The following is a 13,450-nucleotide window of genomic DNA, read 5'->3' as shown; positions in this document are numbered from 1 at the left end:
GGGAGGAACCTTGACAGACCTGAATAAAAGAGGTGACAGCCATTTCTAATAATTGAGTTTGTGATTTATCAAGCAGTGTACACTTCACAGTTGTGAATTTGCTGTACATCCTGTAACCGTTTGTTTTCGGTAGAGATTAGCGTAAGCCTAAAACCTCAGATTTAAACTCCAGGGACATTCAGCTTTGGATCTGAAGGTTGAGATTCTCATCTATCATTTGAGCTGGGGCTTTAAGAACATAAAATGTCATGAGAGTGACAACACAGCTTTAGTAATGTATACAAGATGTGTCCTCTAGTTATTGTTCACTCTGTTAAAGCTCTATTCTTAGAGAGAAGAATCATTTTCCTGAGCCACTAGGTACCACAATATAGGTATGATAAGAGAATTTTGGTCTATTTGTGCTTCTTGACTGGGAAGGCATAGGGAAGCGTGAATTCAGTGTATATTTGGCAGCTAGGATACTCTGACCATTTGGACATCTGCTTAATGCATTCTCTCATGTAAGATTTGTTTGCTTTCTTGCTTGCCAGGTTTGGTGTATGTAGCATATGAAGCCTGAAGTGGATGGGCCAGTGGCAGTATGAGTGGGTTTTATATAATTCTGGTGAAGTGAGAATCTGCCTCAAGCAACAGAAGTGGGTAATGTTTGATAAAATTGGGGTGGGGGTCCATTTCAGAATGGCCATCATTCCTCCTGAGGAATATGGGAGATCACTGTTGGAAGCTAAGCAGGGTTCAGAAGATACCAGTGAATGTATGAGAGGGCAGAAAACATGTTCTTTAAAGGTGACCTGCAATTTAAAAAAAAAATTAGCTTATGCCCCCTTTTGTTTCTTTATAAAGTAGCAAGAAGGCCTGAAAGGACTCTTCTTGTTTACAAAGTCTTTGAATAGCTTTTTTTTCTACCTTAGAAATACCAGGCATACGGACTTCCCTGGTTTTGCCAGAGGACCACTGCAAGGTCTCAGAGCATGTTTATTGTACACTCTAACGTACTTAATTGTAGGGGCATGAGATCTTGGTAACTGAAATTAAACTGTAATTATTTGTGTTTTGTTTTTAACTATCTGACTAAAAATCACATCCTGTCTTATTTGCTTAATTTTCACTCTTTATTCTTGTGATGTCACAATTACGCTCATTCTCCAGTCATCTTAGTCTTTCATTCTAAACTAGGTCTCAATTTCTAGTGCAATATGCAAGGATGGGGGAGAACAAATCCCACCTTTTAGGCTGCCATTAGCCAACATAAAGAAGCAAGAAAGAGCACAAACCCCAATTTTCATTCTAAAAGGCCTCTGGAATTTTATATTCTTTTGTTTGATCTCTGTGAGGATTGCTTACGTCTTCTACCATCTTGGCTGATTATTTCTGAAGGCATTACTCCTAAAAAGGTGCACACCCAAAAGTGTTGCTATAGCATTGGTTAACATGAATTAGTTGTTGCTATTATACAATTCCTGCAGCGACCGCTATCTGGTGGTAGTTCTTGTCTGAATGATAAAACCCTGGGGATCTGTTTCAGTGGGACCACTGATAAGCATAATAATAAAGGGTACTTGCCATTCACATGTGGTGAAGTCTCCTACATTCATCCATCTCTAAGTGCATTGGGGATAAGGTATTTGGCCCACATTGCACTGCACTCTATAATTATTTGAAGAATTCGGCAACAAACTGGATCTACACTTAAACTCTACAAAATCTCCATGTGACACATAGAGTTTTTGAGCTGAAGCCCACTTCAGATCTATGTTGTGTGATCTCATATCTTCTTGTGTGATAACACATGGCTCTGTAACAACAACAGAAATATTATTAGAATGTTATAGAAATCCAAATGGAAAAATCCTACAGTGAAATTGAAGGAGATCCCATGATAAAATAATTAAGGGCCATTGTGCCCTCCGTGACTCTCATTGAAGCTCGTTGGCTTCAATATGTGATGTAAATGTGATTCCAAGTAGGGAACTTTAGTCCTAGGAGAAAGCAAACAGTTTTTTCCACTTTCTGAAAGTCACTTACTACAGATGATTAGTGTTACCTGAATCTGAATTTAATGGGTAATGTCACTGTTTTTAGACTATTTGCAAGAAGAGTGTAGCATTCCTTTTAGTGATGAAGCAGTAAGACAATAAAAGCATGAAACTAATGGAATGTTTTCTATCTACAATTAAGTGCCTTTGCCTAGCATAAAATAGAAATTAGGAACTATTCCAAATAAAATGTATTTGAAAAAAGTGTTAACTAAACCAAGCTCTGAGGTAGGTAGAGTTTATTCAGGAGCTGTTCAGTGTCCTGTTAGATGTCAAGCCCATTCAACTGGGTTGTGGGCAGGCAGCTGCAAGTGCTCTTCCCAGGTAGTGGGTGATGCTGTGATGCCTAATTTGAGGTAATTTAGGTGGCCCCTCTGTTGGACAGAGTCATGTGGAATCCACAGGGAGACAGAGGTGGTGGTGACAGGGAGGGGCAGAGGAGGGACGGTTTTGGGAAAGGGGCAAAATGAGGGAAGCTGCCAGTTTTACAAAAATGCAGGTAACCACAAAAAATGTTGTTTTTTTCTTTTCTCTTGTACATGGCAGTCTTGAGAAGTGATTAGGGAATTACACTGCTCCAAGGTGACAGGGTTGCTATATTCTAGAGGTTCCTCTATATCCTCAACCACCCTTTTTCCTGTCCCTCTCCCCAGCTCCCACTGATCCACCCTTGTCTCCCTACCCCTGCTGTGCTAGACTTCCACACCTGCACCCCAACCTCCATCACTAATCCCTCTTTCAGTCTCCCTCCCATAGCACCCCCGCACACCCCACTGGCCCCTGATTCCCATCAATACCCTTGTCCCTACTGGCTCCGGTAGCATGCCAGCTGCCTCGGGTATCCCCAGGCTCTCTTACTTCTCAGATTTGTGGCAAGTAAGTTCTTTCTTCCCCATTCCTACTCCCACTATGGGGGGAAATCAACAATTTTTTTTCGCTGGTGGGAAGTATCACACATGGGAGCTGCTGAAAACTTTGTAGCTACAGTTTACTCCATCTGCAGTACTATGATTGTAATACACCACTGGCCATGGAGGCAGCATGTAAACAGAGCAATAACCCATTCCTTCGTGATATCCTGATCCTTACTAACTCTGCTGGTATGAATTTGGCCTCTTATAGGAACTTTTTCCCCCAACGTACTGTTCCGAGGACTAGTCTTGTTCATTTGGCATAACCTAAAGTGGCCATTTTGTAACTGGATGCTTCTTGCTACATCTTCATTCCTTCCAGTTTGTCAATGTTCTTAAGTCCTTTTTCCCACCCTTATTTATGAGGGGATGGCACATTCTCACAAGTGTATTTAAAAATACATTTTTACTCTTTTAAGCTTGGTTCATCATCCTGCTAGAACCATCACATCAACTACCAGATAGTCAGATGTGAATGTTAGTCTGGTTAGAATGGCAGCTGGACTCCTTGATGCTGGATATTTGGCTATACAATGTTCTGGCTCTTTGCCGTAGGAGCAAATATGGTTTAATCCAATTAACTTCACTCTGTCCTTTCCTTTTTAGCTGATTTGTTAATCATAAAGCTAGTCTGAAAATTACCATTGAAACATTTTAAATGGAAAAGTGGGGAGATAAATTTGTAAACATTTTCATAGAAATATTTTCCCAGACTTTGATCAACTCTAGTTAATTATGCTGTTAAATCTACATGTCACTTACAGTTTTTTTTTTTTAAAAGTCAATGCAATGACCGCTTTGAAAATAAATTTCAGCTTCATGAAAAAGAAATGACAAAATAGTATCCAGGAGATCATGGTTTATAAAAATTAAATTAGTTATAAATTAAAAACTTTTTACTCCTGAATATTTTTCTTACCTAAACAAACTGGTTCATTTGTCCAGATTCCATTGTAACAGTATGATTTCCTTTCTCCTTCTATTATATAATAATGCTGGCATCTGTATTCTACAGAAGAGCCAAATGCATACTCATTTAGCGATAAAGTAGTTATGTCTCCGTTCTCAATAGTAGGTGGACGGCCACACTTTTCCCCAGTTCCTAAATGAAAATATCTGTAGTTATGATTTTGTACAGATACAAATGTTTTTGGCTTCGCTATTCTATATGTAGCATGCTGATGGCACCAGTACAGTAACTCCTCACTTAACATTGTAGTTATGTTCCTGAAAAATGCAACTTTAAGTGAAACTATGTTAAACGAATCCAATTTTCCCATAAGATTTAATGTAAATGCGGGGGGGTTAGGTTCCAAGGAAATTTTTTTGGGGCAGACAAAAGGCATTATATACTGTCCAGTACTGTGCTGTACTGTGGTTGGGAAGTGCCCCTGGCTTATCCCACACAGGCACAGCCCGCTGCAGCAAGGACGCTAGGAAGCACCTTCGCAGCAGCAGTGGCAGCTTACCCGGAGAAGAACAGGCCCTGACTTTGCCGGGGGATGCTCCAGGCTCGCCTCTTCCTGTCCCCGCTCCACTCCAGGCCCACTCTTCCCACCCCCACTCCACCTCCTCTCTGGAGTATGCTGCATCCCCGCTTCTCCCCTCTTCCCCCCCCGTCCCCGAACCCCCCAAACTCCTAAGCGCTGCCAAGGAACTGTTTGGCGACTCTTAGGACTTTCTGGGAGGGAGGAGGAGTGGAGACGCGGTGCTTCCCCATTCCTCCCCCTCCCTCCCAGCGCTTCCCCCACCGCCAAACAGCTGTTTGGCGGTGGGGGAAGCGCTGGGAGGGAGGGGGAGGAGGTGGAGAAGAGGACCTTGTGCAATTCTCCTTTGTAAAGTCGCTGCTCTTCCACAAAATCTTGCATGCAGTGGACAGAGCAGGCAGCCAAACGACATTGTAAGGGAGCATTGCACAACTTTAAATGAGCATGTTCCCTAATTGAGCAGCGACCTAACTTTTGAAACAACGTTAAGTGGAAGGACGTTAAGTGAGAAGTTACTGTATTCATCTGTCACAATGCTCTGAATTTTTTGGTTTTCAGGCCTAATCCAGCTCTCACTGAAATCAATAGTTTAGCCATGGGGCAAGATCAAACTGGTATACATTTAAGCAAGGTCCTAAATGCTACTCTAACACACATTTATACAACATCTATGGTCATAAGTTCCTTTATTTTGAAAATCATGGAATAAGCTGCATTGAATTTGTCATTAATAAACATAATCTGCACTCTTAATCCTTTCATTTTTGTGCACATAATCTACATGACTGGTCAGTTTGCTGATCTAATTGATCCAGGATGACACCAGAAAATTCCTTCCTGCCTTGCAGTTACCTAAACTGCCAGTTTTACAAAAATGAATGTAACCACAAAAAATGTTTTTCTCCTGTATTTGGTGGCCTTGAGCAGGCATGAGAAGTGATTAAGGAATTACACTGTTCCAAGGTGCAAGGCTTGCTATATTCAGTCCTAGACAAGTAGTTCCTAGATCGCTTGGGCTATAATCCCATCTGAGCTCCTACAGGGCCTTGGGTGAATCACATCTTTACACATGGAAACTTTGGATGAAACATCAGGATCTCACGGGAGGTCAAATGTTGCATTTGAGCTAAATTTCCACAGTAAACAATGTATGTTGTTATGAGTCTGAACCCTGCTTGTCTGACACCGAACTAGTGTGAGGAATGGGACACCATGCACATGAGCCTGACCTCTGGCAGGTAGCCTAAGATATTCAGGCTCTAGGATACTAAATCCCTGGCTATTTTCAAGTATGGCAAAACCCTCCCACCCTTCAAATGAAAGGATTGTCAGGAAAGTCCAGGTTGAAACTCCGCTTTAAGTAGGTTACTCCCTGGTAGAGAAGACCAAGGCATTTTCTATGGGTTTCAGATCTGGATTGTTGAATTAGTGTTGAAACCCTCCCCCTACTTCTGGCTATTAAATAAAGCTTTTTGTCTCTGTAAAAGGAAATGTATGTTTTTGAAAGAAGTGGGCTTTCTGCCCACGTTTACCTTTGTCAGTGTTTCACTGGACCAGCTTGGCTGGTGCCAGAGTTTTTAAAGCTATCTGCTTAATTAAATAGAAACATGAAAAGGGTTATTTTTTCAGGAAGTCCTGAATTACCAAGTCCCAAATAAATCTGAAAGGAAGACTGATTTGCTTAACTGTGCCCGGAACCAACATTAACCCACTACAGTATGCTCCCCTCCTTATTGCTCAAATGTATTTGAGGAAAAGAACTGATATAGAACTAAGTACATTTACCAGATATACAAGTTGGTAAATCCATGTGCCCATCTACACACTTGATGAGGTAGGGGATTTTAAGGTCAGAATGTTCACCACAAAGAAATTCCATTGTTTGGTCACTTTGAATCAATACTGTACGTCTTCGGCCATTGGACAGAAGCAATTTTTTTGTTTCCAGTTGTTGCCTTGTGATAATACATGGAGCTTTAAATAGAAAAGAGCAACACACAAAAAGCAGATCAAAAGTTTAACTATCTCCTCCCATGTTAACACAGTACTGCAGATTCCATACTTCTAGAGTCATCTTCCCTTTTTGTTTACCACACAGAGAATGAATGATGCTTAACAAAGAAAAAGTGGACTACTTTCAAAAGTTGTTAGATCAGGGAAGTGTAAATCACAACTCCCATGTTCTAGTCCCACCCACTATTAATTTGCTGTGTGGTCTTGGCAAGTTACTTAATTTCATTGCCCCAGTTTCTCCATTCTTGTAATGGGGACAGTAACTTCCCATTGTTAAAGAATGTATGAAAGGTATTCTAATATAAAGTATTGTTAAGCAAAGCCAATAGGATACTGTTATCTACGCTGTCCATACCAGATAATCTGCCATTTACTATCTATCAACTAGATAGTCCTGTTCGCTGATCAGTATTCAGCGCTACCTAAAATTAAATAGTGTATGATGCTTCAGCATGATCCTTTGATACCAGTGAAGTCAATGGGAATTTTGCCATTGCATTGTATGGGAGCAGGATCAGAAACTATGGGAGTGCTGGAAACATTAAGTAGCCACTCATGGAATAGTATCCATTATTAAATAATACTATGAGACAAGAGAGGGACGTTATTCCCTACCTACTTTAGTCCAATGAATTAAGAATCAAAACATTATCCTACCCAAGCACTTTGGAGGAGGTGTCCATTTTTCTCCACTGCACGTTATCCTTTCAGGTCCCGCCAGAGTGTATCCTGGGTAGCACCTGTACTGAACAACATCACCCTCCTGATATTCTGCTTTCTCCCCACTGACAATTTCTGCCAAATCGATGTCAGGTGGATGTGGACACACTTGAACTGCAACACACACACGTGTTAACCTATTACTGATGGGGGTCGAGGGGGAACCGAATTGAAGAAGCAACAGTGTTACATCAATTTTATGTGGTAAGTTCTTTGGGGTAAAAATTATTTCTTATGTTAGATGCTGTAGAATCACAATGAGGCCTTGATCTTGGCTGGGGTCTTTGTGGCTAGAACAAAACAAATAATAATTAATGGGGGATATTTCCATCATCAAAATTGATGAAAATAAAAGTCTGATGTGAGAACTTCATGAATGTTCGATGGGTCTTGCGGAAACACTGCTCCTCTCATTTTCTGTGTTAGAATATTATTTTCACTGATGTACATCCATAGGAAGAAGCTCCAGTTAATTGACATAAGAAAAGAAGTAATATTGTTTCTGTTTGTAATTAATGTCTTGACCTTAAAGTTGATACATCATTAAGTGATGAGAATATGTGTAAAGGGATCTAAATACAAGTTTAAGCTAGGATATGGTGATCTAATTTACACCACCGTACAACATTATCTTTGAATATGGGTCATATTCCTTATAAGCTTTCCACATCACCACACTTTCTTATATTTCTAAAGCCCGGATCCGGCACCATTACAGTCAGTGAGAGCTTTGACACTGACTTCATTGAGTACAGGATCAAGCTTTGAATGAATAGCAGATATATTTTACGGTACGAAGAATGCCTTCCTGCCTCTCTATGTTTGGGATAATTGCTTAGAGAGGCAAGTCCTCCTCAGCACTCATGTTGATCCAGAACACCATTCTAGCCCTTTTCTTGGAGGAGGCAGAATAGCATTCTGGTATTTCTGATAATTGTAAAGTAAACCAATGATTATTCATGCTAAAATATCGGAATTTTCATTAGTGCGCTTTTTCAAAAATCCTGTATCACAACCCTACTAATTCCAGCTTTTTGCCAGCATCCGTTTATCAAAAAGACAAATGATAAATTGTCTACTTCATAAATATGTAATGCTGTCAGAAAAAGGGTGTCAAAGAGTGTGATGGCCTGGCTTGTCCATACGTGAAGAAGTGGCTTGCAAAGCATCAATCTGCAGAAGACACAAAATCACGGAAAAAGATACCTGAAGAGGCAGCACAAGCAGCAAACTGATATCGTAATTGGGTAGACAATGAAGAATATGGTGTGCGTACATATAGCATCTTTCAGGTGAGCAATAAAAATGTATATTACTATTATAAGAGATTCTTGCTGTTGAAATTGTGTGTTCTGGCACTTCTTTTTTTTAGGATTCAAGCTCTGGTCCTTCTTCGTTTTAGGTACTGTGAGAAATTTTACCTGGTTTTGTATTACCAAACTCGAGAGTTTGGTATCTGTTTTAAGAACACATTACATTCCACATTATTTATACAACTGATTGATTATTAAAACACTTGATGGTTTTTCAAATAAACACAATGTGTCTGAGGGAAAAAAGAACTAGCAGAAGTTAATCTTAAATGAAAGCTTTCTTACCAGTACATGTAGGTACTGGAGACCAGCCTTCAGAGGTACAGGTAGTTTCATTAATTCCATTTTCAGATTTATATCCAGGATTACATTGAAAGGTTGTTTTTTCTTCAACTTTGTCCACTATTTTCCCATTTTCTATCCTTCCACATTGTATTGCTGAACAAAAACAGAGCAACATAACCAAAAAGACCATTGCAGATAATACACAGGAATTCATGGTGTACTGTATACAACATATTGTACTACCATAATAGTTAGCAATGCATTATTAGTAGAGCTAGTCAGTTTAGAAAAATAAATTTTTGACATTTGTTTTCTCAAAAAGCACAAAATATTTTGTGAAAAACCTTGTGATTTTTATGACAAGTTTATCTGAAAATTTTTGAAATGTTGATGAAATTTTTTTCTTTGAAAACTTTAAGCATTTTTTGAACAGGGTAAAATTGTTTTTAAAGCACCTGGACTTTCTACAGTGACTTATGCACTCAGGACCCAGAGTCCCATTGGCTTTCAGTGGTAGTTAGGAGCCGAGGTGTCGAAGTCACTTTGAAATTGGGACTTAGGCTTTAACTCACGTAGGTGTTTCTGAAAACATTACCCCAGATTCTCTAGATCTAATTTCGTCTCTGACAGAAACTCAAAGTTAATTATAGCTCATATGAAAGTACTGGAAACATGAGCAGACAAAAACGCTGTTGACTCTTAAAATACACTTATTCTCAGGGTCCTTGATTAAAACATGGTTGTTCTCTAAACTGAGTACGAACATGGTTGCAATTTACAGCATAAACTGGACATTATCTGTGTTTTGTAACTTTGGCTTGACTAAGTGAAGGCAAATTGAAAATGCTTTCTAATGAGCAAATTCCCTTTTAAAACAGGAAGAGCATCCAAATGTAACTACCAAGTACATTAAATTATTAGAGTTTATGCAATGCTCTGGAGACTATCTTTCTATACGTTTGTACAGTGCCTAGCATAACACAGCTCTGAACCTGAGTGGGGCTATTACAATACAAATAATAAACAATAATACTGATAAAGTGCAGAGAAGGAGCTCTCTTCTCTAAAATAGTTGCTTGATTTACTCAAGTTTTTTGAAGGATTAGGATTGAATCTGTTCCATAATCTAGACGAGGTAATGCTGCACATTACCTGTAGTACTTAAAGGCAAATACAATGACAATAGTGCTCTAAAGTATGTTGTTTTTTTATTTAAAATCTATGGTTAAGATTTTTCAAATCTAGACAGGGTTTTAGCCATATAAACGTCCCATAAATTAATGGGAATGATGTAGCTAAATCCCCTCACTGGCTTTGAAAAATTTCATTCCATATTTTGTTTTGTTTAATCCCTTCTACAGTATCTTGCTGCCAACCTACTCACCAAAATATAGGTGCTACATTAGTTTTATTTTTATAATAGCACTATTTTGTCTAATTTTGTACATGTTTTTGGCTAATTTTTGTGCAGTCCTAATTTTTCTTTTAGACTGGGTTTGTGATATTATCAGTGTACACATATATTACATTATCCCTAAAAGGTGACAAAACTAGTTAAGAAACTGTATGGCATAACAGTGTAAATGTAATGGAAAGTCGTACAAAGTGAAGTGTAATGATATTCAAAGAATCATATAAGTACTGAGTGTGTATAATTTTCTGTTATCGTTACTGTACCAGTTTTGGTCACTCTGGAGCAGGTGTTGTGACAATTTGGAGAAGTGGGATGGATAATCTGAGTTCTGGCTGACGCTATGAAATTGTTATATCAGAGAATGCTTCCATATGGATGTGGAATCTACCATTTGCTGACAAGGCTGTAAGCCGGGGCCGGCAAACTTTTTGGCCCGAGGGCCACATCTGGGTGAGGAAATTGCATGCAGGGCCAAGCATGTAGGGCAGGGGGATGGGGTGCGGGAGGAAGCATGGGGTGTCAGAGGGGGTGTGGTGTGCAGGAAGAGGCTCAGGGCAAAGGGGTGCAGGGAGGAGTGCGGGTGGGGGCCTCAGGGCAGGGGGTTGAGGTCCAGGAAGGGTTCTGGGTGCGGGCTCCGGCCCGGCGCTGCTTACCTTGAGTGGCTGTGGGGTGGCACCAGCGTGCACTGGGGCCAGGGCAGGCTCCCTGCCTGCCCTGGCCCCGCACCGCTCCCAGAAGGGGCAGGCACCACATCCCCGCAGGCTTTGGGGGAGGGGTGGCAGAGGACTCCGTGCACTGCCCTCACCTGTGGGTACCTTCCCCGAAGCTCCCATTGGCTGCTGTCCCCCGTTACCAGCCAGTTATTCAAAAAGCAGCTTCCAGGGTGTATCATAGGGCCATTACAGATTCAGCCCAATCTTCTCTACATCTACAATTATAATTGACGTTAATGATGACCCTGAGGCCCTGCAAGATCTTGAAGTGCCTTCTGAATCATCAAAAATTAAATTATGTTCAGTATAGTTTTAGTATTAAGTGTATTTTTAGTGATCTGAGTGTAGGCCATGCGCTGCCCATAGTGATATATAGTGTCATAAGATAACCTACTGTATAGAAAACGTTACCTGTATACACCTAAGTGCTTCAAGAAGCCAAGCTCTCTGCAGTGCTGTACTACTACGACTATACTTTATCCATTTAATTGTATTCTAATTCTTTGAAAATTGGTATTCCATGGGTAACTATAGCTCTTAGTTAACCGGAATTTTTGATTAACTTGCACCCCCCTTTCTCCCAACATGCCAGATAACAAAACTTTTACTTTTTACATATATTGTTCTTCGTTTTTGTGATGCAGATCATTTGGTGGGGGAGCTGTGGAAAACAGTAAGAGAGTTTGCCCTCTACCTTCATCTCTGTAATTACAGCTGATCCGTGTTGCAGAGTGGCTTCCTGGGAACTTGGCATTGGTGTTTTGCTGAGAATTCTGAAAAAGGGGGTTGACTGAGGTGAGTGCCCTTTGTGACTGTTCTGTTCCAAGACTGGTGTATATAATGAAAGTAAATAAGCAGCATACAGCCCATGTATAATGGGTAAGTATTTCAGTACATCTCGAGTACTATAAAAACTGCAATGTATCTCTCTTTGAAGGACAACATAGAAGAAATTAACCTTATTTAAAGCTCACTTACGAATGCATCTGGGTACAGGAGACCATCCTGAAGAAGTACACTCAATTCTCTTGTTGTCATTTTCTGCTATATACCCGGCATTACATTCAAATGTTCTTTTTCTTCTGTGGAAGAAGGAACCTGGCTTTACCCTCCCATTTTCTATGTTACCACATGAAACAGCTGAAAGCAAAGCAAATGCATAAACTCAGACATACTGTATGTACTCTGAAATCTTGGGTTGAATATTCTGCTGATATTTTCTAGCACAGCATAATACATTTAAAGAGAATGAAAAAGGATTTAAACTTGGTTGGAGCCATTTGGAAAAGCTGAGGAACATCTTCTGGGTGAAACAAAATGAAAACTCTCCTAGTAAAGGTTTAAAATGAAAACATTGCCATGGGTAACTAACAGTGGAATTACTAGTGAAAGTTAATTAAGACACACAAATAGGCAAAGCAGTTTATATAACATGACTTTTTTTAAATTGAGCTCTCACCATTGCTAATGAATTTTGCTTGCTGCCACGATTTCCCCCAAATGCACTAATGCAAATATGGTTAGGCAGCATGGAACATATGGACAAGCACACACGGTTGTGGTAGCAGAGAAGTTGCTGTATGAATGCTAGAGCTAAGGCAAAGAATGGATTTTTCATCTTGGTGACAAAAAATATGTTGGATTGAGCTAAAAATGCCCCCCCCCCCCGAAAATTTGCAGCAAATAAAAATACCCCCAAAATTGTTTCATTTCAATTCTGAGCATAGTGTAACACTTTTAATTTTTAAAATAAAATGTAAGAATTTTGAAACAAGGTCTTCTTTTTTTAGAATCAAAAATTGTAACCAAAAAAAAGTCCCAAGAAATTATTTAATTTTTTTGAGACTTTTTAAAGGTGTGGTTTTTTTTTGTTTTTTTTTGTTTTTTTTACTGAAACAATTTGGCAAAATCAACACAAATTTGTGAAATGTTGCAGAGTTGCTGAATCTGTTTTTTTCACTGAAAGCAGTTTTGGTTGAATGATTTCACCCAGCTCTAAAGAATAGAACTCCACCTGTGGTTGGTGGAAGTGGGTGAGATGAGCATGTCAAGACTATATCACCAATAACTTAGTGATGCTTAATCTCTGTGAAATATTATGGAAAAGGGGCAGCAATGATGCAAAGAATTGTGCATTTCTGGCGTATTCAGCTGGTATAAACTAGCTAACAGCTAAATTTGGAGAGGAAGAATTTTCTGTATAGCTGTTACACAGACAAAGTGACAGTTACTCCATTAGCATCTTCAACACAGGCTCTGCCCTTGAAGCAGGGTCACTGCTTTACCTTGCCCCTCAGTCGTACTACCAAGTCACCATCCGCTTTTCCTACCCCAATAGGCCTAGGTGGTGCTATGTGCTAAAAATCTTTTCCTTCTAGTTATCTCTGTACCTTTACATGGTCTTTTTATGAGTCTATATTTTGTTTGTATCTTAACATCTTACCTAATGCAGTGGAGCACGCCCATAATACCAGAATGGCAATATATCCAAGTTGGGTCATCTCTGTGCCTCAAAAGCTTGGCCCGCAATTTTAAAGTGCTGGTGTAGTGTAGTG

General features: G+C 39.8%; 1 protein-coding gene across 1 annotated transcript; it reads right to left on the bottom strand.

Annotated features, from left to right (window-relative positions):
• Positions 1–1,604: 1,604 nt before the first annotated feature.
• LOC141992284 (complement factor H-related protein 2-like) lies at positions 1,605–13,396 on the bottom strand. Its single transcript, XM_074961168.1, has 7 exons — positions 13,339–13,396; positions 11,874–12,035; positions 8,769–8,921; positions 7,108–7,284; positions 6,223–6,411; positions 3,870–4,052; positions 1,605–1,798 (listed from the first exon to the last, which is right to left on the bottom strand). The coding sequence occupies exons 1-7, from the start codon at positions 13,394–13,396 to the stop codon at positions 1,605–1,607; spliced, it is 1,116 nt and encodes a 371-aa protein (XP_074817269.1).
• Positions 13,397–13,450: the final 54 nt, after the last annotated feature.

This window comes from Natator depressus, chromosome 8 (genome assembly GCF_965152275.1).
Source record: "Natator depressus isolate rNatDep1 chromosome 8, rNatDep2.hap1, whole genome shotgun sequence".
NCBI lineage: Eukaryota > Metazoa > Chordata > Testudines > Cheloniidae > Natator > Natator depressus.
Note: the sequence above shows the minus strand (reverse complement) of the source record. Positions and strands in the feature narration are given on the sequence as shown.